Genomic DNA, 25,328 nt, shown 5'->3' on the forward strand with positions numbered 1-25,328 from the left:
ACTGACTACATTTCACGGCCTGTTGGGACAGAAGCAACAACAGACTGGGAAAGTTGTGGATGCTCTAAAAACACCTGTTTGGGACATTTCACAGGTGATAGTATCATGATTGAGTATGAAAGAGGGAGTCGAGGTTCACCACTTTGTGAAGCATGATTGTATAAAGGATTTTTCTCTACATGAGCTCAGGAACACTTCGTTCAACTGATGTCGGTAAACACAGTTTGTTTGCAGATGATCACATGCTGTTTTTGTACGATTCCAAATTTGGAATAAGGGTTGTATATAACCAAAAGTAGTTGAAATTGAAATAATTAAAAATGCAAAGATGCAGGTCTCACAAGCTGCAGTGATTCAGTGTGATTGAAGGTCACTTCAAATCACAAAGTTTATTGTCTCTGCTGTATTGTACACTTGCATTTTTCCCAAATAAACACCACGGCTTCATTCCCTGGCCTCTTATGAAACACTTCCTGCCCTCGCAGCAGCCGCTGACCTCTTATCAGCTCTGCTCAGCCTCTCTCTCTTATTGGTTATAAAACTCCTGTTCACATCGCTGCTGCTGATGAGTGGAAACCAGGAGCTCAGTCTCTGGCTCTGTTCTCCGCCATTAAAGAATAGAATAACAAAAAACAAGGTGATAACAACTCGAGACCTTTGTCCTTACAAATCCACAAGGATGCTGATTAAATTCCAGCTCAGTTATTCATACGTCCTCCTCCTCCTCCTCCTCCTTCTCCTCACATTACATTCAATATAGACAGCCGGCTCTGCTTAGGGTTTGGGTATGTTATCCAAAAAAGCCTTGAAAAAGCTGGCGGTCAAATCCTTTCAAGCCAGGGAGGAAAGCACATCACACGGCTGGAATGGCAATGAAATGTCAAATCAGATATGAGAAGAAGCGATTGTGTTTGGTTCAGTCGTGGAGTCTCGGGTGCAATCAAAATGCTTTAGGAGGCCCTGCCCCTGTCATTACAATGATGAGACATCACGTACTGGAAGCTTTTTTTGGGTATCTTACCACCAAATGAAAACAGCCCACTTCCTCCGCCCCGGGGCAGACAAAACACAACTTTAGCTTCTCTAAAAAAAGGTTCATGAAGGAGAGCACGTACAGCAAAGTGAAGTGCTCGAGTGGCCTCCTTTTTCCGATGATCTCCGCCTGCCCCGGTGCCACCAGGAGACGAGCCACGAATGGAGATGGCGCGTCTGACCCGGAGGACAATAGAAACAGAGGCACCGTGAATAATAATGATTCACAAACCGGGCTGTGCGGTGCCAGCTTGATGCACAAAGGGTCAACACAGCAAATACTAATGAGTTTGATTCTTTACTTTCAGAGTCAAGCAGACAATTTGGATTCATGACGGATTAAATCATCTGTAAGAGCAATGCAAATGGACAGTTTCTGAGGGGGAAATAACTTCTGCTGAAAGTGAAGAACTTGAGTATTCAGTGAGGTTAATTTTTGCTTTAATTAAGTTAATACACAGCAAAATTGTCAGAGTTTATGTTAATCACAGGCAGTGGTGGACTCAGGGAATGAAGGGTCATAATGTCACCGAATTAAGATGCTAAGATGCGTGGAGAAACACACTTCAACCTAACATCTCTACGTCGTATGACTTCTGATGAAGAAATGCCAAAAGAACACGCATCAGAGTAGGTTAACGACCGTCCTGTCCTCAAATTTGTGTAGGAAAGGCTCCTGTTCAAGTTGTGATTGCAGTCGCAGAAAGATGTGACACATGTGAAGTGAAGAGAGGGCATCTAACCACGCTTTGTCCACTGGAAGGGCTCCCTAGAGGGCACGTTATCAGGTTTTATTTCGATAGGGGCATCCAAGAGGGCACGCTGAGGGCCTGTGATCACTGGTGGACTTGATGATCTGGTGACGAGTGGCTGATGAACCGGGCTTTAAAGACTGCAAGCCGATGAGCTGATGAGCTGATGAGCAACAGGTGAGCTGATTGAGAGAGTGGACAGGTGAGATGAGTTGGATAGCCACGTCCAAAAACACACAACTACACACCACTGTTGTAAGAAATATCCAAAATTCATACTTGAGTCAAAGTAAAGATATCATGTTAATATATTACTGTAAGTAAGTGAAAGTTAACCAAACAGTACTAAAATAGCAGAAATTAAAAAGTACCTCAAAATTGTATTTAATTACAATACTTGAGTTAATATACTTAGATACATTTCATCACACTGGAGCAGAAGGGAGGGGAAAACAAAGAAAAGGGGAAAAACTGGAGTCTAGTTCAAGGCCATGACAAAGATAAAACTCTTGAATCAACACTCGATTCCAACAATTATCTGAAATAACTCAAATGACTCTGCTGAATGTGGACTTCTGAACTTTTAAACAAGTTAAACAAACCTGGGAGAACATTTTCTGACTTTAACTAATGAAGCACTTTCATGCTCCTTCACCTCGAAGTAATGAGGGAGGTGAGCAGACAAACCAGAAACTGAGGAAAGACCAGAAACATCACTCCTGAGTGTTTATACTGCAAAAGATTTTTATTTCAACCGACAGTTGAGTATGTACAGGAGAACGGTTTGTACATAAATAGGCAATAGTTATAAATATCAGCGGTTCGGCTGGTACAAAATTAAAAAAGAACATATTGTACAGTATCTACATGTGCCACTTTGGGTTTTTTTGTTTTTACAACATTGTCTCTTGTTGGATTGTCCGTATCGTCCATTCACACGTTGTCTTGAGCTGCGCTGCACATGCGGTCGCAGCGGGTACACAGTATGTGTCCGGGGGAGGGGGGGGGATCTGTGGCATTTGGACGACAGTAGACTGAAGGGGGGGGGCAGCTTTAAGTTATAAGCCTGTGAGAGAGACAGGATTACTGAGCTGGGCTTCTCGCTGCAGTGCGATGGCATTTTTTTTAAAGTCTGGAGGGGATTATTAGCTGCTGGGTGTGTCCTTAAGATATTGCAGCACACACACACACACACACACACACACACGGTCACACAGCCAGCTGAAATCACAATATTCATCAGGAGCGATCATGGCACTGGGTGTGAATCCTCCGACTGTGTGAATATCAAAATACTATCCAGTGGTTAGTTTGTTGGTTACACCTATATACAGCTCAGGATGTACAGTAAGTGCACTCATCTAACAACTTCAACATAAAAAAGCTCTCCAACACATTATGTAAGACATTTTGCTCAGTGAGCTGCTCCTCTGTCACTTACGATTAGGTCCTCACCCTTTTCTGAAGCTTCGGGGGGTCGGCTGAAGAATGTGAACAACCCCCGCTAATGAGAGAAAATAAAAATTCACATCCTGTTTCTACTACTCGACACCGAACACGACGACACTCACAGGTCTCCTATGAACTGCACACACACACACGCGCACACACACACGAAACATGCTAGAAACTGCCCCGCAAACAGCTTCACAGAGATATCATTGCTTTGACAGCAGGTGAGTCATCAGCAGCAACTCACATTTGGTCCCTGAAATTGAGCGAAAAACATTCAGACGGGCGGTGTGGACGATGTGCAGAGCGTTGAAAGAGGGATTCAGATGATTTATCTCTGATTTTACACTTTGATTTGTTTTTTTTGTGGGGGGGGTGGTGGTGTTGAAATTTCTGTATCAAAACACTCCACAATCATCTCTCAAGCATTCAGGCTCCTGCTGCCGCTTCATTTCTGTGCAACATCGCCCTCTCGTGCGCTCAGCTGGTACTGAAGGTGAGCTGTGTCGATTACATAACTCCTATAAATACACTGTTTACCTTTAGAGCCACAGAACCACACATCTAACGACACCAACATCGATTATTTCTGTCAAATTCAAATCAGCTGTGGGGGGGTTTTCTGGAGCCAATGTGCAAATGTTTCTAAAAACTAAATGAAATTAATAAATCGTGGCTGTGATGTCAATTAAAATGAGACAAACGTGTTAAATAAAGCTAGAATGTGAGCGGTACTTTGGCATTTCAAGCTCTCACCCTGCACAAGACAATCTGTTTTGAATTTTCAGGAGGACTTAAGGGCCAAGTACTGAGCGTTAAACTTAAATAAAACCAGTGTTTCTTTCCATTCTTTAAAGGATAAGTTCACCCAAAAAATGAAAGTTCAGTCATTATCTACAGTACTCACCCTCGTGCTGATGGAAATTCAGGTGAAGTTGTGTAGTCCACAAAACATTTCTGGAGCTTCACAGCAAAACAGAGTTGCAGCGTTCTCCTAAACAACTGAAGCAGATGGGGACTAAAAACAACCGAAAGAAAACATAGAATGGCTCCAAACAGCTCATCCGGAGATCCAAAATCGATTTGAAAAGACGTTATTTACACTTTCAGACGGGGTGCATGCTAACACTTTTATCTTAGCAGCTACAGAGAAGATTTCTGCTAAAAAACAGTTGTGTATAGCGTCTTTTCAATTCAATTTGGGATCTCAGGGCCTCTGGAGACTTGGATTTTGCCCGACAAGCAGTATGGAGCCGTTTTATGTTTTTTCTTCAGTTGTATTTTATGCTTTAAACCAAGTCTCCATCTACTTCAGTTGTTTAGGAGAATGCTGCAACGCTGTTTTGCTGTGAAGCTCCAGAAATGTTTAGAAACTTCCCCTGACTTTCCATTGGCGTGAGAGTGAGTAGATAATGACTGAACTTTCATTTTTGGGTGAACTCGTCCTTTAATAGTTAAGCTAGAGTAAAGAACAAGTTTGAGTAAAATCAGTAGCGTCAAGCACATTTCTTCACAGATGACCTTTTACAGTTTGATTCACCAAAACAAGAAAGCTCAGCGTCTAATATCGCTGACTTCTGCGTTAAATACAGTGAAACACTGGATTGGTAGTTTCATCGCACACTGTGCTAAAACAAGGCAGATTAATCTCAGTGCAATACGCAAAGATAAACTTAAGGAACATGGGTTAATAAAGGAAACAAAGAAAAAAGAGGGAGCCATAGAAGAATGGCTGTCTGAGCAGCAGAATATCTGTCGGATGGCTTTCCACGGGGGGAACTCGTGCTGTCGCGGTGCAGACGGTGTTAGGAATACTACGGTGGGCCGAGGAAGGCTGGATTCCAACATTATTACAGGAAGTCTGCACCGGGACTCACGGACACACAGTTTGTCTGAGTATGTATCAGAGCTGACTCTCGAGCAGCAGAACAACCACAATGTCTTTCTTTAAAACCTGAATGAGAGGAACTTGATTCTGATCTACACGAGCCAGATCTGAGTCAAAGCTGCTCAACGCAAACTGAAACACGTCTCGGGGCTCGTCCAGCTCTCACGTCTGTGTGTGTAATGTAAAGCTGGAATCAGAGACGGTTAGCTTAGCTTAGCATAAAGACCGGAAACTCTTCCATCCGAAGGAAACAAAACCCCCTCTTTGAGTTAGTTAACTTAGTTTACATAGTTTACTGCATCTCTTCGCATTTCGCTTCATATTTTTCGCAGGTCTCGCGCTGAGTAGACAGCCGGTAACTATAGTAACAGCGTAAGAAGACGCACTTTGCTGGAGTCAGTTCTTGTTTCAGTTTGCCTCTGTGATAGTTATTAGGGATGAGTCATGTTTTTTTTATATTTGTTGAATAAGAAATATTCAAATAGTTCAAGCGACTACGGTTTTGTCTAAAAATATATATTTTCTACTGTTTGTACCGGCGCGTTATGTCCAGGCCTTGGTAGAACTGGGTTATTATTACCAGGCTCCGGTAAAACGTTTGACACACAAGGTCAGTTTAAGACTGTACCACTAAATGCTACAGTTCATACAAACAGCAGGTCTTGGAATAACCATCGAATAATTCCCGATGACTATCGCATGGCATTTTTTGCTTGGACTGATTATCCCTAATAGTTATATATACATCTATATATCTATATCACATTTTGTATCAACATCAAGCCCTGTTCTGAGGTGCTAGGAGGACATTTTGTTACATTTAGACGGAGCCAGGCCATCTTTTTCACCTTGTCTCCAGTCTTTATGCTAAGCTAAGCTAACGGTCTCCTGGCCGCAGCTTCATATTCACCGGACAGACGTGAGAGTGGCATCTTCTCATTTAACTCTCAGCAAGTAATCGAATAAACACACATCCCAACGTATCAAAATATTCCTTTAACTCCAATCAGAGTTCTTGTTGGCACTCAACGAATCAATATTTCAACAAGACAAACCAAATGAAGCTGATGCTGGTTTTCTCCTCCACTTCCACTGATTTCACACCTCTCCTCTCCGGCTCTTAACGAGCGACTCCGACGTTTACAAAGTGCAAAATTCAAAGTTGCATCTCGCTCGTGAGTTGAGTGATGCAGCTCTGAAACATTTCAGGAACGGGAATGATGATGATGATAATCTGGAGGTGAGGCTGATGTTGAACACTGAAGAACAGCGTTTTTTGCTGATGAACACTGTTTGGGTCTTCACTCCCTAAAACACCCCTCACTGCTCAACATTTGTTCTCACGCTGATCATCAGATCATCATCAGAAAAGAGGTTTTTTTTTTTCCGCGCAAGTGCAACGGAAAGCCTTCAGAGTCAGTGGCCACAAAGGCATCTGGATGTCCCAGAGAAGGCTGTTGGCACAAAAGAGTGACGTTACTCTGGAAACACCCCCAAACATGGCTTTCGTGTCCAGAGGCCGAGGATGGCGCCGTCTCCGCCTGGTGCCGCTCTCCGACACAAAGGCAGCCGGTCTGCATTGAGTTCCCTCTGGACTGCAGTGTGATTGTGGCAGTAACAGAGCAGAGACACCGGGGGGCGCTCTCTCCTGCATCCAGCCTCAAAGGTCCAGAGCAAATTTCTGCCTCCTCTGCCCTTCCACAAACCCAGCCACGATGAGCTCGACAGTCTCGTTCGCTCTCGGCGTCTGTCCTTCAGCTCGTCCAGGGTTTTTTTCCTTCACAGGGTGGCGAGGATGCGTGAGAAGGAGATGATGACGGAGAGGGTGGTCTGGCCCACGCCGAACACCAGAGCCTCCAGCGGTGCCATGTCCTTCCCTGCCACGCGGTACACCCCCGCCACCGCCGCGCCTGAGGGGAGAAAACACACATCGGCGGCGTCAACACACACAGCGAGTAAACAGATGGGCGGGTTGCACAAACACAGCTGTCTGTCACGGCCTGTCACCATTACCACAGATTGTCCATTCAGGACGAGGAGCACAGAGGACAAACACGTCCTCCCTCATCTTTTTCCATCCATCGGAGCAGATATTTATTCATCAAAACATGGCGGAGCGTTCATGTGACGCTGCGGCTCGACGCACAGACACACACTGTGTCGACTCGTCACTATCGTCCTCACAATATGCTGCTTGGGCCGTTGTCAAGGCAACTGACAGCGACAGAGGAACTTTTTATGAGTTTCTTTGGTTCAAAACTAAACAAAACAGAGATACAGTTGGATTTAAAGGCCCTGAATACTACAAGTAATGAGGTCCAATGAGAACGAACAGTTTCAGTTTTGGCATCAGAGGTTTATTTATGTGCTTTTCTGTCTGGGCTCTTTTTATTGGTCTGAAGTCGGTGTTGGAAAAAGGTGATATTGATCTCATTTAAACAGATCAGATAGATTTATGCCTGCTGAGTTAAGAACAAAGCTGTGTTTTTGATTTGTGTCTTGTTAAGTTATGGCTACTTGTGATTTGAAACTAAGTACTCTGGTGTATTAAAGATTGATGTTTGTCCTCCGGACACTACCTGACCTTTCCTTCACCTCTGCTCGGCTGAGACTGTTGTTCTGTCCTGCCACAGGCTGGTGTACACAGGGAGGGTGGAGGGTGATGCTGAGGGTGTGTGCTCACAGTCAATAGTCTGCTCTCCCCCTGATTGCTTCACATTAATAATAAAGTGTCTTTCTATTTTGGTGTGTGTGTGTGGGGGGGGGGGGACAGCTCGGATCGACGATGGAGAGTGATTAATTCTGCGAGCCCTGCAGAGCTGCAGCCCGACGCTCGGATAGATCGAGGTCTATTTACACACCCTGCGATCACACTCTGTTACTGTGAGCTGAAGGTAATGAAAGACAAAGCACGGCTTAGATAATATCTGGTACGTCTGCGTGCGGTAAATAAAAGCACAGATGGAGAACGGCAGCAGTAAAATCAGATACATACAGACTCAGGAAGTAAAGCTGAAGCTACAACTGGGAGACAATATCAATACTTTTAGTCTGTGTACGATAATTCAGTCTTTTAAGTATTGTTTTAAACATTTGAAGAGTTTTGTCTGGTGCACTGGACATTAATTTGATTGATTTACGTGTGATTTGGCAAACGTATTGTTATATATGTACAGTATATCAATACAAGAGAAATATTCTTATCGTCATTATCATAATCTATGTTTACAGCCATAATGCCCCTGTCCTTTCTAACAGACCACATATAGGAATCTGGGAATTGGACTTTTAGATAAAACCTCTTGAGGCAGCAACAAAAACGATCTATAATCTGCTGATTATATTAATTGATTAATGATTTGGTCCATTAAATGTCAGAAAAAAGTGAAAATGTTTATCCTAGAGTCTCAAAATCCAAGGTGACGTCTTTAAATGTCTTGTTTAGTCGGTCCAAAACCAAAGAATATTCAGTTTCCGGTGACATGAAACCGAGAAATCCAGGAAATCCCCGGCTGAAAACATCATTTTTTACTCAACACTTTCACATTTTCTAAATTGAGTCAAAAGTTGAAGCTCTCTGTGTTTCATAAACAAACAAAAAAAACGAAGGTGAACAAGAAAACAGTCTAAAACCTTTCCCTCCCTCTCCGTCTCTGTCAACTCCTGTCTTCCTCTGTCTGACAGGAGTCAACGCACAAACTCCTCCATCTCACTCTCCTTCCTCCCCTGTCACCTCCCGTCATCTTCCTGGTTGACTGAACTGCTGCTGAGGTCAGGTCTAAAAAAGGGAACTGATGAAATAAAAGAAAAAAAAAAGCAGAAGTTACTGGACTTACTGGTGATGACGCCCCCGGAGAGGGAGGCCAGGAAACCCACGCTGACCAGCACCAGGGTGATGAGGCGGCCCCTCTTGTGGCGCTGCAGCATGACCAACATGAGCAGCCCCACGGCCCCGTGGACGAAGAGCGAGGAGAAGAGACACCAGAGGAACACCCAGTACCACATCTCTGTCAGGGAGACACGACAACAGCACGGGTCTGATCAGATACGACCCGACAACGACCAAACAATCAGACTGTTGACTTAAAACATCATCTAAGATTTATTCATCGGGGTAAAATATTCACTTTAATACAGGCTGTAATGATCCGTCATGTAAAAACTGATGGATTACCCAGAGGCATTGTGGGAAATGTAGTGCAAAGTGAGGATATCTTTACCCTAACCCTCTGCTGCTTCCACTTATTTAATCTCTCCCTCACAACTTTATGTTTAGTGTGATAGTAAATCACCGCAGTGCCCTTTAAGCAAAGATGGAGTGAAAATGAATCGATCCCATCGCAGTGAAGGATGAGATAAATACTCCTGCCTCCATAGGTAAATACACAACGTCCTCGTCGTGCACGTTCTCAGACAGAAACGCTCTCCTGCCCCGTCAGAGTCGGGGCTCATGGAGGAGGCGGCCGACCGCGGTAATGGACCCGAGGTGAGATGTAACAAACTGCTCCGATGTGAGATTTTAGATGAGCCGCTGCGAGCGAGACGTTGAGCAGTAAATGGAGTATGTCGTCTGAAACAATAGCCTTCAGCCGGACTGTAGATGAATGACTCAACATTATGAATCACAGTGTTTCACTTCTTATTCAGAATTAAAAAGGATGAATTTGTTTCATTCCTGAACTGACAACAATCATCTATGTACACACTGAGCTCCACCGAACACAACAGTGAACGCTGAGAAGATACATCAGGGACCTCAGCAGGGATCAAACTCTGCTGCCGTAACGATTGATTTCATAACAAAACAGAAAAAGCTGAAACTATTATCGATTATTTGTCAACTTTTATGTATGTATTGTCATCCAAAAGATATCTACTGAAGCCCCGGCCTGTCTGGTCCAAACCTCATGTGTTAACAGTGTAAACACCAACACTCCCCCGGTGCTTTGAGCACCAAGTCCAGCCCGCTAGATGCACGGCTAACCGAGCTAACTAGGTAACACCAGCAGTTAGTTAGTGGTTACTGTGGTGAGATGATGCCTGCTTCAAAACAACATTTTCATTATCAGGCCTGACATTGGTGTACAGGTGAGATATACAGACATTTAAACATTGATTTTGACATCACTGGACCCTAAATGTGAATATTTTCTGATTTATTTTCTTCTCTATGACAGTAAACTGAATATCTTTGTGTCGTAGACAAATCCTGACATTTGAGGACATAATCTTTCACCGTTTTCTGACATTTTATAAACCATACGACTGATTAACTGACAGGAAAATCAACAGATCGAACGAAAATGAAAGAAATCATTAGTTGCACTCCTGAAGTAAACATCTTTACATAAGCTTGACCAAATCGGACGTCAGCACCGTTCAAAATCTCTCTCATCCTCTTCCTCCTCGTCCCCCTCTCTTCTCTGTCTTTCTGTCTGACAAACAGGTTTTACATAAAGAGCTGTGGCCTCATCGCACTTCACCAGCGAGGGGCCTTTGCTGCGAACCACTGGCACCGTGGGAGCAAAGAGAAGCCAGCTGGCTGTGAGATTATTCAAGAAGAAAAGAGATCGACTGAGGAGGAAAGGGGGCGTCCAGCACGGATAAGAACCACCGACCCAAAGTGCAGGAAGGTTGTCTAAAAGCCCGAGCCTGTTTTGTTTGGATGATGAGATATAAACAGGAATCGTGACATTGTTGTGTAGTGTAAACATCTGAAGACAGAGTATTTCTCAAAGCCCAGAGGGAGCACTTTAACATATTCATCTGACCTTGTTATTTCACGGTCGACTAGGCGCCTACATCTATGTATTGATCCGGCGATCAGCCGCCGAGCCGGGCGGAGAGCGGACGTGATGGAGCAGCAACACAACGGCTCTTTGTCCCGCATGACTGGACACGTCACACTGTTGGATCATGTGTCCAATTACACTGCTGTTGTTCTACAACCATCAACGTCCGAGCGATGGGATGGAGGAATCAGATAGATGGAGAGAGGAAGTAGGAGAAGACAGCGCTGCTAATGACGCTCCTCCTTCCTCCAGCCTGTGACCCGGAAATCGATGGAGGTCCTCCATCATCAAGGATGTCCTGATAGCTTAAATGACTCCGCGGAGACGAGGAAAGAGGATTATGCAACATCACTTCATATCGTTTGGATCGTAATTACAAGCAGCCGAGTGTAAAAACTCCACATCAGCTGCCGACTCATGAATTTGAGTCAGAGATATCAGGAATAACTTACTTAAAACGGGGTATATGTAGTATGTTTGTTCACATTAGCCTATCTGCATCAGCGTATATGTTGTTGGATATGATATTTAACACAAGGTTATGCAGAAAAAGATTGTTGGGGTACTTTAAAATTATTAAATTAGCAGTGAAGTCTACTTAGAACAAAAAAAGGAAATTTTATTGGAACAATATTGGCATCAATACCTCAAAAATCCCGTATCTAATCATTTAAAATTCTCCTAAAAAACAAGTCTGTAGTGAGCAAGGATGTCCTAAGTCGTGACTGACGTCAGCGAGGAGCCATGTGAGCCAAATGGAAAGCACCCAGAGACGTCACTCCCATCTCCATTAGGATCCATCACTGAGTCCCGGTTGCACAGGCCGGGCATCTGTCGCCCAACATAAGCCTGCACGGATTAACACAATGCTCAACATAGGAGCATGTCGGGCCACAGGAGGACGTGGCCCACAAACTACACCACTCTAATGTCCCGAGAACAGCACGACCGGCACCCCGAGCACCAGAGGTGGAGAGAAGTTTGAGTATTTCTATTTAAAGCATCTTTTATACTTTTTACTTCACTCCGTTTATCTGACAGGTGAAGCTACTCGGCACCTTTCAGATTAAGATTTCGCATCAAACCAAATAATCTTATAAATCGACTGAATTGAGTCGTAAAATAAGTTAGTGTCGTGAAACTGTGCGCATGCTAGCAAAGTCACTGAACTTTTAAAGCTTTTTTTTAAAAAATGTAATCAGATTTGACTGGTGAATCTATACATGCAGTTTTTATGTCCTGGTGGCCATTGAAAGTGAAGTTATGGCTCTCCCCCAGTTCATTTATAGGGGCCTGGTCCTTTTAAGCCCAAAATAACTGCCTGGGGGCTTTGCCAAGATGGCTGCCGTGCGCCAAGATTTGCCTGAGAGGACTTTGACCGGCCAAAAAATTGACAGAATTCAGATGTCTGTGATTAATTAGCAGTTCCACCAAAGCTGCAGCTAATACGCCCGCTAGCTGCACGGTTAACTGAGCTTACTAGCTAACGGTAGCTGCAGTTAGCGGTTGCTCCGGCGAAATGCTGCCCCTGTTTTGTTTGTAGGATGAATTTGCCTTTCATATTGCACCTTTAAGTAAGTGATCTGAATACTTCTTCCACCGTCGCTGAGCACAACGACTGATGGCGGGGTCTGACACCCACTGAGAACCAAATGTCAGTAAAATCTGTCTTCAGTGGATAAGTAGGTAACTGTCGCCTGCCGTGCTGTACACATTTACATCTAAACGCCTTGTTTAAAGGGATTTCTGTTGCACTTCTTGATGAATTACAAGGTTGATGTAGTGTGAACAAGATTTAAATGAGCAACTGGAGAGAGGGCGAGGTGCTTCGGTGAAAATACACGGCTCGTTATTTACTCCCGCTGATAGAAACGACTCCTGGCAGCTCATTTTTTTTAGTTTAGCAGATGTTGGGAGCTGAGTTGGACATTTAATTTCAGGGGACAGCGGTGCAGGTGGTCACAGCCGAGAGACTCCACCTGACGGGGTGAGAGATGGTTCGACTCCAGCGCTGCTGTGTCATGTTCAGAGATACGAGAGGCCGAAACGCAGTCACGGCGCGGCATTAACTTCTGCTAATCCGCAACTACAGGCCGAGGTCTTTGTCAGCACGGCAGCTTTAGGGCTCGCCCGTCAACACTGGAGCATTAAAAAAGCAGGGGATCATGTTTTTTCGGCCGCTGTGATAAGAGGTCGGAGTTTTTCGCATGAACTCACAGGCCACTGCAGAACATGAACAAGTGGAAGTGGCAGGAGCTCTGCAGAGGTGTTGAGTTCATCCATCAGGAGGAAGAGTGATGGATTTGTCCCAGAATATGGAGACAGAGGGATACGGCCAGCTGGTCGTGATAAAGCTGGAAGGTGACCGGGCTTCTGCGGTCAGGGTCCTTCAGCTCTGGAAATCCCTGCTGGAAGAACTGAGGCTGCTGAATCATCCTTTAAAAACTGCAGTGTGCAGGATTCAGGGGGATTGATTGGAATATATTGTTCATAATTATGTTTTCATCCTCGTCGTATCACCTGAAAATAGTCGGCCATGTTGCACCACCATGTTTCTGCAGTAGAAGAACGGACAAACCAAACACTGGCTCCAAAGAGGGCTTTTCACGCCATAGGGCAGGGTGACGCGAGGGGTATTCAGTTGGTTGCACTCTGAAACCACACTGCTAGACGCCACTAAATCCTACATACTTGACCTTTAAATAACATCTTAAAAAATGGATTGTTTATTTTACAGTTTTTAACTTTGTTGAGGTGCTGTTCTGTTATTATTTTGCTTTCCTGTGTAAAACACTTTGTAATGTTTACTAAAGGTGCTTCATAAATAAAGCTTATTATTACTATAAAGTAATTTATTGAAATGTAGACATTGTGAATCTACTGCGTACCCTGAATTTTAGCTTATTGCAGTTAAAAAAAAAATTATGAAGCAACTATCAACACACACAAGAATGAAAAAAAAATCATCATATCACCTTATAAAATGTTATATGTTGCAAACAGCTAGACATTTTTAAAAAATCACTCTTTTAGCTCCATTTTTGGTCTCCACCATCTCCGAAGGGGAATATCTGACTCTTTGGCTACTAACTGCTCCATTATGTTCACCAGCTGGCTGCTAACTTTTAGCTAACACAGCTGTGATTAAAAACAGGGTTGATGAGAGCGATGAGACTGAACCATGACCATAAAGCTGCAGGGCTGAAAGACAAAACAATGAGCTAAAAGACACTAAAACAATCAGCCACAAACAAGTCCAGAATCTTTAACTGAGAGAAAATAGTGTAATGATCTAAAACATTTCGCCTGACGTTTGGTGAACGAGATAATAGTCACAAATACTGTGATATAAATTTCATATTGTTCAGTAGCGTAGAGACCAAATGTTAACATGAGTCATTTAAAGGGTCAGTTCACGTAAATAACAAGAAAACTTACTGTATCTTCTTCTTGAAAGTAATTCCAATAATTACTGTTCACATTGCAGGAGCTGCATTTTTTAGATAAAGGTTAAATTTGTTCAGCACTATCATGAAATACCGTAGTGCTCTCTGCTAACTGTGAATTATAGCGCAATCATATGATCAGCCACCTGCACTGTGTTAAAGTTTTGGTTTACATTGTAAAAACGGGAACATAAAACCGATACTGCACCGTGAACAAACCCTGTAAAGTTGACCTTTTGAATATATAAAGCTTATTTTCTACCGCAGCACTTCTTCTGCACTCATATTTGCAAGCCATAAAACAAACTACGCTCCTTTTATAGTTTGCTGAAGTGAAACAAATCATAAACAGGAAATCCATTTGTTTAAGCGGCTCCCTGGGGCGGCACAGAAAGGTCAAAGAGGTTGACGTATCTAAAAACTTTACATCTGCTTCTGCACTGCATTTGTCTTGTTGTTCGCGGCTCACACGCTCTCCCCCTGACCTTATCTCGAGTGTCAGGAGGTCGTTTTTCACCTGGTTGGTGAACTGTGGGGTTGAGGGGGGAGATCGGGTGGCAGCGTTTATGCACCCTGCTCTCTGAAAATCCGGGCGTCAGCTCCCTCGCAGCTCTCTGCAGCTTTGCTTCCCCAAAAACTTCTACAAGCGTTGCAGCTTCCTGCTGAGTCAGGGTTATTAACTACCTCTTTTTACGTGCTCGCTTGATGTGTTTCTCGGCACAGGATGTCAGCTGCGTTTCATAAGATGGGTCTGTGCCAACTCAGCTATGACCACTCTGCAGGGAGGAATTCAAGAATGCCTATAATCTGCTGTTTATACGACAGAGGAGGGCTGTTGTTCCTGTATACATCATCCTTTTCCCAGACGTTTTCTACTTAATCTAGATGAAAATGTTCTGAACAGATGGTGACAAGCACTTTTTTTCTGATAAGTTCTTGCTGAGGAAGTTCAGGCTGCCTGTAGAGGAAAAGATAAAATGCCCACACATTGCTTTTCTAATTCCTACGTGCTTTTTATTTCACATGGACTTGATGACCCCCACATCGTGTACTTGAAGCTGGATCATCATCTTGTGTCATCTCACGTCCACACGCCCATACTATACTGTCACATGTATCGACAGCTGACACATCAGCTATCAACCCATCACGATGCTCCAACCACATATTTACAGCTTAATTGCACCTTTTTCATTACAGCTTTTTTATCGCCTGGCCCCACCATTCAAAACTCCATAAGCAAAAGCATGGATTTTACTTCATCCTCAATATTCATAGAGTCTAGACCATCCCAGACATCCTGCCCAGAGTGGATGGTACTGGCTCTAATTGCCCCTCCATCGGGCTACTGGACTGCAAGACAAAGGGAGGAGGAGGAGGAGGAGGAGGAGGAGGAGGAGGAGGAGGATGAAGAGGAGGAGAGGGTGGGGGGGGGGGCATTTACTACACAATCAAGGCGCATTCACGCAGCAGAAAGATTAATTAGCCGCATGTTGTGATTATTTTCATGTCATCCACTGACTCCAACACGCGTGGAAAGAGGAGTGGCATTTTTATTGTGGCCCAGCCGGTGTTCAGTAGCTGGAGGTTGGGGTTGGTGGGGGGCTGAGGTGGTACAGATGCCCCGTTTTTAAATGGGAGCAGCTCTCTGAAACATCACATTTTTGTAGGTTTGTTCAGCGTTAAAATACCATTAAATGTACAGTGGACCCTGGTGATGGTGATGGCTTCAATGTGAACAGATAGAAAAAAAACATGAAAGCAACATTCATACCGCATACCTGTGAAGTGCTGCAGCGTCGTGCCGTGCACCCAAAGGCTCAGCACTTGCTGCACCGACAGATTAACAGAATAATCCCTGTTCGTTGTCATGTTTCTGCCGCCGCCGCCGCCGCCGCCGCCGCCCGGGTTCGCACCCCTCTTTATCGAATAGCTGTACTTGGCTTTAGACGAAGGCATGGAGGAGACCGGGGTGGCATGGGATGTGAGGCGGCTCTCCCCGGCGCGGCTCGCCTCTACCGGTGCCTCTGCTTCGGCTTGACGTCCGTCTCCGCTCCGGGAAGGGAAGGGCCGCTGGCTGGTCGGTTCATCCTCGGTGGTGGTGTCGGCGGTGGCTGCGTGGAGGCCATGATGGGGATGGCAGCGGGAGAGCAGGCAGGCGGACGCGACGGTCGGCTCGTCCTACATCAGCTAGCCCTGCTACATAACCCTTAAAGGGCCAGGCGCCCGCTCCGTGAGGGCGGGGGGGGGTTTACGGTGCGCGTCGACACATCTCTCCGGGGGACGATGCTTCATGAATGGGGGGACAAAAAGGGAGGAGAGCCGTAGTTATAGGTCCGTGGAGGAGAGCGGCGTTTGCGCAAAAAAAAAACTGCGTAGTTGCATAAAAAAAATGTTACCTAGCAACGTCAATATTAGCCTATAAATCAACACACTATTATTTTAAATCATACACTTTATTATTAAACTGGCTAAAATAAGATAAAAACATTAGATTTTATTGTTTTACATCAGTAAACAGCCTCCATTGACTGGCAGGCAAACAGGGTGGTTGCTAAGCAACACACACAAGAACCGTTAGCTCCGGTGTGGTTGCTAGCTTGTTAGCGCAGATGACGCAAGCAGAGCTAACTACGGAAATAAATAAATAAACAACATAAATAGTAACACTTTATAATACCCATGATTAATAAGTGGTAAGTTTACAGTGAATTAAACTTTAGTTAATAGTTATTTGACTGTTAAGCGATGAAATGTCGCAAACCAGTTGTTTAGCAATTAACATTAGCAACTTTATAATGGCCGTCCTAATAATGTTAATAGATGAACTAGGCCATAAACCATTTACAAAGTGTTATAAACATCAGTTGCAACTTTACAAAAAAAACACTTTCTTATAGCTCTTCATTGTTTGTTAACAGTGTTATAATATAATATCGTATTTCACACATGATATTGTAATATTATAGGTCATATATGATAACATTTTTATGTAGACAAATCATAAAAAAATAATACTTCTACAGAGAAAGAAGATAAGTGTAATACATTTTTTAAAATGGCTGCTCTAACGTTGGCTCGTGAGCGTTAGTGACATTAACTGATGTTAGCATCGTTAACGTGAGCCGGCTAGTGTTAGCAACAATGAGCGTTAAAACATGATCTTAATCTTAACCCTTTTCTTAATGTTAGCAACGTTAGCTAGCTAGCGTTAGCAACCAGGGCCAGGTGATGTGAACAACAGTGGTGTTGTGATGTGAATGAGATGGAATTCATTTAATGGCTGAATCTAATCAATAACCTTTAACTGATCATCATTTATTAAAACTGAAGTGAAAGTAATTTACATTATCTAATATTAAATGTACTTAAGTAACTTAAGTAAGAAATGTGAGTGTGTGTGTGTGTGTATTAATATTGTCATGACATTAAGTGCCAGCCTGTGCTACTCATAAATAAAACAATACGGGGGAGTTGCCCTTGATAAGTGTGGATGCAGGAGCTCTCCGTGGTGCTGATTGGCTCCTGCCACGTCACCCCAAAACGCCTGTTAGGCTTTAATAATAAATAATAGAACAGGATGTATGTAAGCAAGGCACAAAGCGACGCTAATGGAGTCTAAGTGGCAGGTTTCGAGGGGGGGGAAATAACAAAAATGCCTCGATGAAGGCTTCAATCAAATGTTGAATATGTTGAAATAAATCTAAACATTTAAGTTAAGCTGAACGAGAATATTCCATCTATTCAGGACAAACTGAGGCCTGAATCGCTCTGTCAGCCTCTGTTAAGTTTAAGACAGGATCTGAGAGCAGATGAAAGCTATTTTAAATAGTGTGAAGCTTTACACTCGTCTGACATCTTTTCTCACATGGCTGAGTGTCAGAAAGAAAAAAAAGGAAGGTGTGGGGAGGCAGGGAGGAACCTGAGAGTTATGTAGACACTGAATGTTCTGGTACATTTCTCTGAGGAGTGCAGTATTTTAAGAAGTGGCCCAGTTCAGAGGGATGAGGGTGAGGAAACGTCTGACATTTGACATCTTTTGTGTCTGTAGACATTTTCTTTAAATGCAGAGGTTAACAGAGCGGGTTTTTAAATAGGCTGTGGGATCACGAGGGAATTCACACACCAACATCTTCCTATAACTCAGCTGTTTATTCCAAGACCAGTGGCAAAAAATGGGAAATGCATTTACATTTCTCGAACGCAGAAATGTTTGGAAAATGTTGGTACTTAATGTTTCTGTAAAACGTGTCATATTACATTTTATGAGCTGACTTTCATATCTGGAGGCGGTGGGAATGTCGAAATGTGAGAAAGCTGCCAAGCCAGTGACCACCGTTCAAGACTGCGCTTCCACATTTGAAATTGTGAAACTGGATATTTTTAAGGAGACCTCAGGACAATTTCCAGCCGTGTTCTTGGTGATCAGAACAGGTATTTTAAGTGAAATCGTGATCTTTTCCAAACCCTAACCAAGTGTTTTTGAGGCTAAAGCTAACCAGAGCACATCATTACAAGATAAAATTAAAAAATTTAACCTAAAGAAACGTCAGGCTGCAACAGAAAGACATGTAAAGTTTCAACATATCAGTGGTTTGCAGAAACCTTTTATTCTGTTGATTGGATTGGGAATGGTTGACTGTTATTGTTAATACGTACGTGAGATTTGTGGTTAGCGAGCTAAAACACTCTAAGTACAAAACAACGGGATAAGTTATTGCCAAAACTGGTGAAATACTGACTTTACCTCTTTCGCTGTAGTTTCATCACAACTTTTTAATATCTTCTCGCAGCTTTTCTTTGCCCCGAGGGCTCAAAGGAGACTCGTCTCAGGTAAGACGCTAAGAAAAGAGAAAAACACAGTGTGGGATTTCTCACTTTTCACTCTTTCATTTAAACTTTTAAAACTTCATTGTATTTCATGAGATTCACGGTGTTGTTTTTAAAGCTCTTAATCGTGCTTCGAATGAAAATATCTGGCATTGATTTACATGTATTACTCTCTATGAAACACAAAAGGAAAGAGATGCTCTGTCTCTCTCTGTGGACGCTGACAGGTGGTCTTTGGGGGAACGGGCCGACGAGACAGCGACGAGTCAATGAAGGCGATGTTTGGTCTGCAAAGCAAATGCCAGCCTTTGTTTGCTGTAAAAGCCTGACTTTTCAAACAGATTGCACCACCATTTCACAATTGACCACCATGAAATTCTTTAGAAAGCCTCTTCTCACTTGACCACTTCACAGCAAAGCTTTCAGCGTTAATCTGAGCGGGCGACGGGTGTCCAGAGACGTCCTTTACATTACAGTGTTTACATCATCAATCACCCATTTAATAAACCTGGATGAAACAAGAGTGTGATGTTATAAGGATCGCATTTCAGGCCAAGATATCCAGACAAAAACAATACGTCTAATAATATAGAAAATATGTAATATACCAGTGTTCCTTCAATCAGTCAGATAATAAATCACTTCCTCTGGGATCACTGGCGGTGATGCGATGACCATCCGTTATTACGAAGGCTACAGAAAATTCAATATTTTAATTGCCAGAGTTTCAAAGATCATCCGTTATCTACTCGTCCTCATGCCGATGGAAAGTCAGGCGAAGCTTCACAGCAAAACAGCATCCTCCTAAACGACTGAAGTAGATGGGGACGTGTTTTAAAGGAGTATTATGTAGTTTTTGAAGAAATTCAAACTCAGAGATATTTAATTTTCCCATAACTGAATAAACAAGCTGTTCTCAGAGGAAAATAAGGTCCCAGAACACTGTTTGAAGCTATAAAGGTGGCAGGGTCCGCCACATATAAACAAAGTAAAACAGTGTGAAAATGTGTTGTCCTTAAAGGTCAGTTTGTTTAATCAGTCAGGAAAACAAGGAGAGTTTGTTTATTTAGTTTGTTTAGGCATTAAAAAAAACAGTTAATGAAGAGACTAAAAGTTTTTCCTCAAAACTACATAGTGCACCTTTAAAAAGTCAAAGAACAGCTGGAAAAATAAACATTAAATGGCTCCACACAGCTCGTTCGGCTTAATCCAAGTCTGCAGAAGCTTTGAGATCCAAAGTTTGGAGATGTAACACCCTTTTTGAAAGCCTAATCATTACTTTACATCTTTATTTCATTTATTTCATCATCAGTTGGACATAAAACACTGTTCGTATGGATGACTTTCACTTTTTAAAGTAATATTTTGACATAATATCTTTACTTTTACTCAAGTATGACTTTTGGGTACATTTATCTGAGATGTACACTTCCAAATCTTGTTCATGGAGACAAATATAATCCAGTGGACTCTACAGAAATGTCTCCAGGTCTTATTCCCTCCATCCAGGGTGACTCCATCTTAAGAAGGAACTTCTCCAGATCTCACCCTCTCTTTGACAAACCTCTCAGTTATTCATTACACTAAATCGGTTAAAATGAATTCTTGGAGACATTGTTCTTTAGTTGTTCCTGTAAACTGCTGCTGAGGGTCAGCAGGGTAAAACGAAACCGTGTTGAGAGCGGTGGAGCGGCGTGGGTGGAGGAGATGAAGGAGCAGACACATCAATGGTCATGGCTGAGGGATGAAAGAGGCCTTTGACTCTCCCATCGGCTCGCTGCATCTTTGAATTGATCTCAACTGTCTCAGATGTGAGAACAAAAGATGGATTCATTTGTCTCTACCTGTGTCAGCTGATAAGCACAAATACAAGCGGAGAAATATTTTTGCTTTTTATCCCTCGAGAGAATCCAACTGTGGAGAAAACAAACAAGTTATTAACATATCAAATGTGTTGTGTTGGTTTTAATGAACCCGCTTGGCTGAATGCTAAAAATAAAGGTCAAACATGAATTAGGTCAAACCATCATTAATGATCCTCGCTGAATTAAAATGTCATGTAAAATGTCTCCTCTCTCCTCCAATTAGAAAGCTGCCTGCTTTGATCAATCAGATGATTCCTCCGCTTGGCCAGTAGGTGGAGCTCTTCTCCCAGCTTTCCGACGTCTCCCTGCCTGTAGTTTTCCATAACAGAGCCGAGTTACAATCAAAATCTACACAAGAAAACAACAAAATGTTAAAATGTGATAAAAATGGCTTCTTTATGAGACTTTATTTGACTCACTGCTTCTGTCGTCACACTTTCAGTCGCTGCTTTCAGAAAGTGAGGAGTGATGTGCAGAGGTCATGTGAATCCCTTTTACCCATGAGGGGCTCTGACAGATGTTTTTGTCTCCAACGGGGATTTTTTTGGGGGGGCAACATGAGACGTCACTGTATCCTGGACAGACTCACGCCGGCATTGTGAGTCAGCCCGAGGTTCTGTACGGACCTGCAGCATTTTGGACCCATTATCTGAAGAGTTTTTGATCTCCTATTGTGCTCGTTTCTGTGAAACCGAATCTGCAAGGTGAGATATCTCCCCCCTCGATGCCATTCATCTGCGGGTGCCGTGGTCTCCCTGTCATTCTGTCTCTCATCGTGCTTTTTATTGTTGATTTTTTCGCCTCCCTCGGGCAGATGGCCTCGACTCAGGTGAGTCATCAGCAAAGCCCCCTCATCTGGATAACATCCCTGTCACAGTGGGGACGTTAACTGGAGCCAACCGGCTGTGTGATGACTCAAGGAGCTGCCGCCTCACCATCAAACAAAGACACACAGTCGTCCTCCAGCTGTTTCAGTCGATCTTGGACCTGATTTTTCACTCAGAAATAAGTGTCACAGGGAGCAAATTATGTCTGCAGACACAAGAGCTCACAAACAATCCATTCACATCTAAACACACAAAGAAATTATAAGAAAAAAGCTGAAATAAACACAGGTTAAGCACAATGGTCAGTCCGAAGTATCTTTAGTATAGAGGTGCAACGATAAGTCCAGTAATCGTTTGAAAGAAGACAATTATTTTGATACAAGATTCACCTTGAAGTCAAACATTTGCTGGTTTCGGCCAATTAAATGTGAGGATTTGCTGCTTTTCTTTGTCATTTATGAGAGTAAATGAAGAGTCTCTGGGTTTTGGACACTGACGACGTCGCTCTGGGCTTTAGGACACGGCTGATGACCATTTTTTTCTTTACAATCTTTGATATTTTAGAGACAATCATGAAAATAATGGGCATGGTCGTTATTTGCAGGCCATTTTTAATCGAACATTTCCTTTTTGTGTTTCCTTGCTGAGTTGTTTCTTCACTCTGACGTATCATCTGGTGTTTCCTGTGTTTTCCTGAAGAGGTTAAAGGGGTATGTCGCAATTGACAGTCAACCAAATGAAACCACTGCTTGTATATAATGTTGGATGATGCATCTCCACTTTCTCCGTTGTAGTTTAACAGTGTCAGGCTGCCGGACCTTCACCGTCACCGTTTGGTTTAGGCAAGAAAACTACTTGGTAAAGGAAATAATTGTGGTAAACAAATGTAAAAGTTCATATATTTTTCATGGAAAAGGTTTTAAATGTTGTCAGTATCATCTCTTCTCCTCTAATGGAGCTGTATTCATGAACAAAGTAAATACACTGCCGGGCTTTTGTTCCACAATGCCGCCTGTCATCAAACTCAGTTTCCAGGTATTTGTAGGTCTGGATGATTTCAACACTTTCTTTGTGTTTCCCTGAAATGATCAACTCATCCGTCCACAAACTGTTGCATTATGGGATCGTGTAATTGATCTGAGTGACTGAGAAGAGACAATAACGCCGGCGTTGGCAGGACCGACTGTATGCCTGACAAAAGGTTTAGGAAAAAACACACTGAAGCTCTATTGTTCGGTGCCGTCCCGGTATATAAATCTAAAGTCAACCAGAGTTCAGGAGGGCAGGTAACTCCGAGTCTCTTTGTAGTGAGAACAAGGAGCTCCCAGAGACTCCCGAGCGAGGTTATTGTGGCTCACCTTTGATGGCTTCTCTGCAGGCAGGTGTTCACAATCACAGTTTAAACAACAACCGTGTTTGAAGTGGCACGAGTTGAACCGAGGGAAACGAATGAGGGTTTGATCTCCTCTTGGCTCTACATGAAAAATAGCTGCACCTTGCGCTTGACCACAACCAACAGCTACACCTGCATCTGACAAAATCTCCCCCCAGGATCTCTCCGTGTTTTATCCTCCTTTATCCGCCGATGAAAACCTCTTTTAGCGCTCATTTCTTATTTCTATCCTTCAAACAAAACGCCCCCCTTTGAGATATTTTTGTTTTCAGCTCCTCTTGTGTCCTGGGAAATGACAACAAAATGACAGAAGCGATTTACAGCCTCGTATTGCACTCGGTAATTTATTGCAGCGAGTGGTAAGGCTCATGTGATTAGAGGGGATCTAGTCTCTTTGAAGGGTTACATCAAAAAAAAGTGTTGAGTGACCACACGCCGCTGTTCGACTGTGGGAACCCCGGATCGACATCCATATTGCTTCAGGCGATGTAATTCTGATGAAAGACGAGCAAACCTTTTGCTACTGGCTAGAAATGTTTAGCTAAGGCCCGAGAGCGGAGCGGCGTGGGCGAGTCGTCGCGGGGAGGACGAGCTGCTTCATGTTCCTACACGTGGGAGGTTCAGGTCTCTCATTCAAAGAAACTTTTCCCTCAGGGCACAGATTTACAGCGTTGGTCAATGTCAAAACAGAGAGTTAATCATTACTGGAGAACAGTGTAATTATACTTGTCTTCATTAATATTGTTTTACTTTGGTGGGGTTTTATTGCAGAGGAGCTTCACCACATTGTTGTTGAGGCATTAATAGGAAAAGAGTTTGAGCTGCAAGTTAAAACAACTAAAATAAATTCAACACAAGGCTCAAAACAAGCAGACTTCATCGCACGCAATCCTTTATATTGTTTAAAGCAAAGTGATGGACCGACTGAAACTACGTTAACATTTTAAGTAAGTCAAGTATAGACAAAGATGTCCCGATTTATGTTAGAAATATGATTTTCTTATTAAAAATGACATGTATAATATAAAATAACAGTAACGCAGCAAAGGCAGCAGGGTCTGTTTCGGCTCTGTTAACTGCAGTGTAGCCAGTGTATTCATAGACGCAGCCAAAATCTGAAACTTCACTTATTCCAACTTAACTCCCCTCCAGAGGCCTATATCCATCCCCGGGTCACTATAACTCGTCTGGAAAAGAGGGGAAAAAAGGAAAGGGACGGGTGCCAGCAGTATGTGGGTGATGCAGACAAGCTTAACACCAAACTTTCCAGAAGCATAAATGTTCCCGGCACGTTTTGAGTCAGTCAAGCAGCCAAAACCATCCAGTCCCAACAGGCCTATCAGCGTCTGGGATCTGGTCTTACAGATCCTTCTCGGAGGAGGGGGGAACACAGTGACCCACATAAAACTGCAGTGTAGATTACAGTCGTGCTATCAGGACGGTGGGCTGTGTCCAGGTAAGCTATGAAATGCAGCGGACCGCGTCGATTCACTCTGTGCTCGACAAATGACCGTGAGGAATTTATGGTTCCCGCTGATTAGACGTTTGTGACAAAAAGCTCTTGAATTACCAGCAAAGACTTCCTCCGAGATAAGAGCCCTCATGTTTTTGTTGTCGGTCTCAAGGAGGGAAAATGAGAATGATTTAGACGGCAAATACCTGAGCAGCCTCCGTATCGCCGGCCGAGAATGTGTCAGGCTTATCAACGAGATAGACTCAATGGACACTTGACAAGCACAGGCACTCGGAGGGCATTGTGAGCGATGTGACGCTGCCGTGTTCGCTCTTTGTCCCCGAACAAGACTGAAGTTTCACCATCACACATGTAAGCTCCTGTCTAGACACAGTGTTTAATGTATTTTCAGAATTTCAGTGGCTTATCTTCGACGGCTTCAGAGGATTTTTTACATTATCGAGATGCTGAAGAACCAAAACATGTTGGCAATGTACATTTCTCCACCAACAGATATTTTAAAACTTAATTTCTTTATGTTGTGCTCACTGTGTGCTTAGGTTTAGGCACAAAAATATCCATAACCTTTGTTATGCTA

General features: G+C 43.3%; 1 protein-coding gene across 1 annotated transcript; it reads right to left on the reverse strand.

Moving 5' to 3' along the window:
• Positions 1-4,669: 4,669 nt before the first annotated feature.
• Positions 4,670-16,508, reverse strand: tmem170b (transmembrane protein 170B). Its single transcript, XM_073484009.1, has 3 exons — positions 16,144-16,508; positions 8,961-9,131; positions 4,670-7,034 (listed from the first exon to the last, which is right to left on the reverse strand). Exons 1-3 carry the CDS (start codon positions 16,319-16,321, stop codon positions 6,904-6,906), a joined length of 480 nt encoding a protein of 159 aa, XP_073340110.1. The 5' UTR covers positions 16,322-16,508; the 3' UTR covers positions 4,670-6,903.
• Between the last annotated feature and the right edge of the window lie 8,820 nt (positions 16,509-25,328).

Source organism: Pagrus major, chromosome 16, assembly GCF_040436345.1.
Source record: "Pagrus major chromosome 16, Pma_NU_1.0".
Classification (NCBI taxonomy): Eukaryota; Metazoa; Chordata; class Actinopteri; order Spariformes; family Sparidae; genus Pagrus; species Pagrus major.

Coding starts and splice junctions, on each gene's coding strand:
- tmem170b (XM_073484009.1), bottom strand. CDS start 16,321: ATGCCTTCGTCTAAAGCCAAGTACAGCTATTCGATAAAGAGGGGTGCG. Junction 9,132..16,143: donor GACGCTGCAGCACTTCACAG/GTATGCGGTATG, acceptor TCTCCCTGACAG/AGATGTGGTACTGGGTGTTC. Junction 7,035..8,960: donor CTCCGGGGGCGTCATCACCA/GTAAGTCCAGTA, acceptor TTCTCCCCTCAG/GCGCGGCGGTGGCGGGGGTG.